We start from the raw sequence: 2,176 nt of genomic DNA on the forward strand, positions 1-2,176 counted from the left end.
CTTTTCCGCTCAGGTTCAACTATCGGAGCATGAAGCTAATGTTTACTCACAATGCTCCCTTACTCTCTGGCGCTCAAGAGGTAGAGGAGCCAAATGTCTGGCTCACTGCTGCCAACTAGTGGTCAGAGGCTGAACTACAACATAAAAATGAACGACTGGCAGGAAAGTTGACATTTTAAACCTTAATTAAAAATCGATACAGTATCGGGAAATGAAATATCGTAATATTTCAGTGTATCGATATTTTCTTACACCCCTATGAGCTAGCAAAGTTTTGTTTCTTTCCAGCTGTAAAATCTCAATATTCAAATACTATTTGAGGTTTCTTTTTTAAAATGACACAAAAATAATCATCAAAGTTACATAAAATTAGGATTGAGACCAAGTATTTATGTATTATTGTAACCAACAAGACAAATTAAATAATATCTCTAGATCTACTTAATGAAATCAGGATGATCTAAGGATGAAAATGTAGCTTTTAAAGACAAGAATCTGAAAATATGATGAGGTCATTTTGACCAATTTTAACTTAATCCTCATTTCAATGTGATGGGTCACAAATTTAATGTTTAAACTAAGAAATGTTTATAGTTTTTCATTCATTTTTTATTTTTATGGGGAGGGTATTTTCTGACAGCAACACATTTAAAAAGAAAGATGGGACGGGGCAATGAAAGGATGTAAAAGTAAGTGTTACAAATGAGAAACAGCTGGAGGAGTATTTCACAACTAAATAAGTTATTACCAACAGGTCAGTGAGAGGATAAAACTGTAGAGTGGCTGAATCTCTCGGAAGTAAAGGTGGACAGGGCTTCACCAGTCTGTGGTTGAATTAATATTAGGGCTGCAACAATACATGTACTCGTATCGAACAGTACTTTAGGTACAATACACACTTGTATGGAACAATACAGATTTATAAAATTTATTTTATCAGCTTGTCTTCTGAAGATGCTCTGTGTTGAAGGATCATTGGATCTGTGTTCCACTACTCCACCTAGGCTGCATTTTTGAGCACAGATCCACTGAGAAACTTGCTGTTTCAGCAACATTTAATTTAAAAACTGTGCTTTTAAAGTTAAACAAATGTTCATAATTAATATAAATAAATTACAAGTTAAAAGGGACATGGACATTTCTCTTTTTTTGTATCGAATAAATATCGAACCGTGAGACTAAAGTNGAATAAATATCGAACCGTGAGACTAAAGTATCGAAACGAATCATGAATTTTCTGTATCGTTGCAGCCTTAGTTATTACATAGAATTGTGTGGTTCTTTACATGTAAATGTGGGTGAACCCCATTTAAATATCACAACTAGTGAACGGTGGCATTCAGGGAAACACCTGTTAAAAATGAAATACTTTTGTTAAAATCCCAATGTTTACTTTACAAAAAAGTTGCACACTTTGGGAACTTGGTCTTTAATTTCTCACTGGTCTGAAGATTAGAAAAGTGTTGTTTTTGTCTTAATGTTCATTTACTGAGTGTTTCACAGTTTGACTTTCTGTTCTCCTGTATGTCACAGAAGATCTGGTGTAACTGTGACTTTAGGACTCGTGAAATGTTTATTTTATTTATGTTTTATTATTTGGCCCATTTGAGTGGTCGCAGGTCAAACAAGTTGTTCACCATGTGTTTGTGGTTCACAAGGATCTGCTCGTCTTCTTCCTGTCTTTGATTTTATGAGTAGTGTTGGAAAACAAATCCTAACTCATAATGACTTCTATTGTGTGTTTTGAAAACAACTTTGTGTGTTTTAGTGACCATTTTCTGAAGTTTAATTTAGAAAGTTGACAACAAGAGTTTGTTGCTGAATGACACAATGAGGTGTTTATTAAAGTGACGAGCTCTGTACGGACTCAGCTCAGTGTTCAGACTGGTGTCGTTCCAAATGTTGTGTTAATGCTGTTCTTCTGCAGGACCTGGAAACACCTGGTCCTGCCCTGGAGCTCTGATCACCACTCTGACTGGTCGTTGTGTGTTTTTGCTCTAATCCACAGCGCCCTCTTCAGGCAGCCTGCTGTATCAGCGAGCTGAGCTGAACATGGAGATGAAGAACTTCAGTCAGGCGGTGCAGGACACCAGCAGTCTCTGTAGAACAAAACCTTTCTGGACAAAGGCAAGTCTCATATTTATAATCAATTTATTAAAATCAATCAGTTATATAT

General features: G+C 35.9%; 1 protein-coding gene across 1 annotated transcript in view; it reads left to right on the forward strand.

Moving 5' to 3' along the window:
• The window catches only part of lonrf2 (LON peptidase N-terminal domain and ring finger 2), a gene marked incomplete in the record, with an annotated part of 36,997 nt that overhangs the window by 4,631 nt on the left and 30,190 nt on the right, over window positions 1-2,176 (forward strand). The window contains 1 exon segment of the mRNA XM_014032253.1: window positions 2,009-2,127. Within this exon segment, the coding sequence (XP_013887707.1) occupies window positions 2,009-2,127 (119 nt within the window).

This window comes from Austrofundulus limnaeus, unplaced genomic scaffold (assembly GCF_001266775.1).
Source record: "Austrofundulus limnaeus strain Quisiro unplaced genomic scaffold, Austrofundulus_limnaeus-1.0 Scaffold1403, whole genome shotgun sequence".
Lineage (NCBI taxonomy): Eukaryota > Metazoa > Chordata > Actinopteri > Cyprinodontiformes > Rivulidae > Austrofundulus > Austrofundulus limnaeus.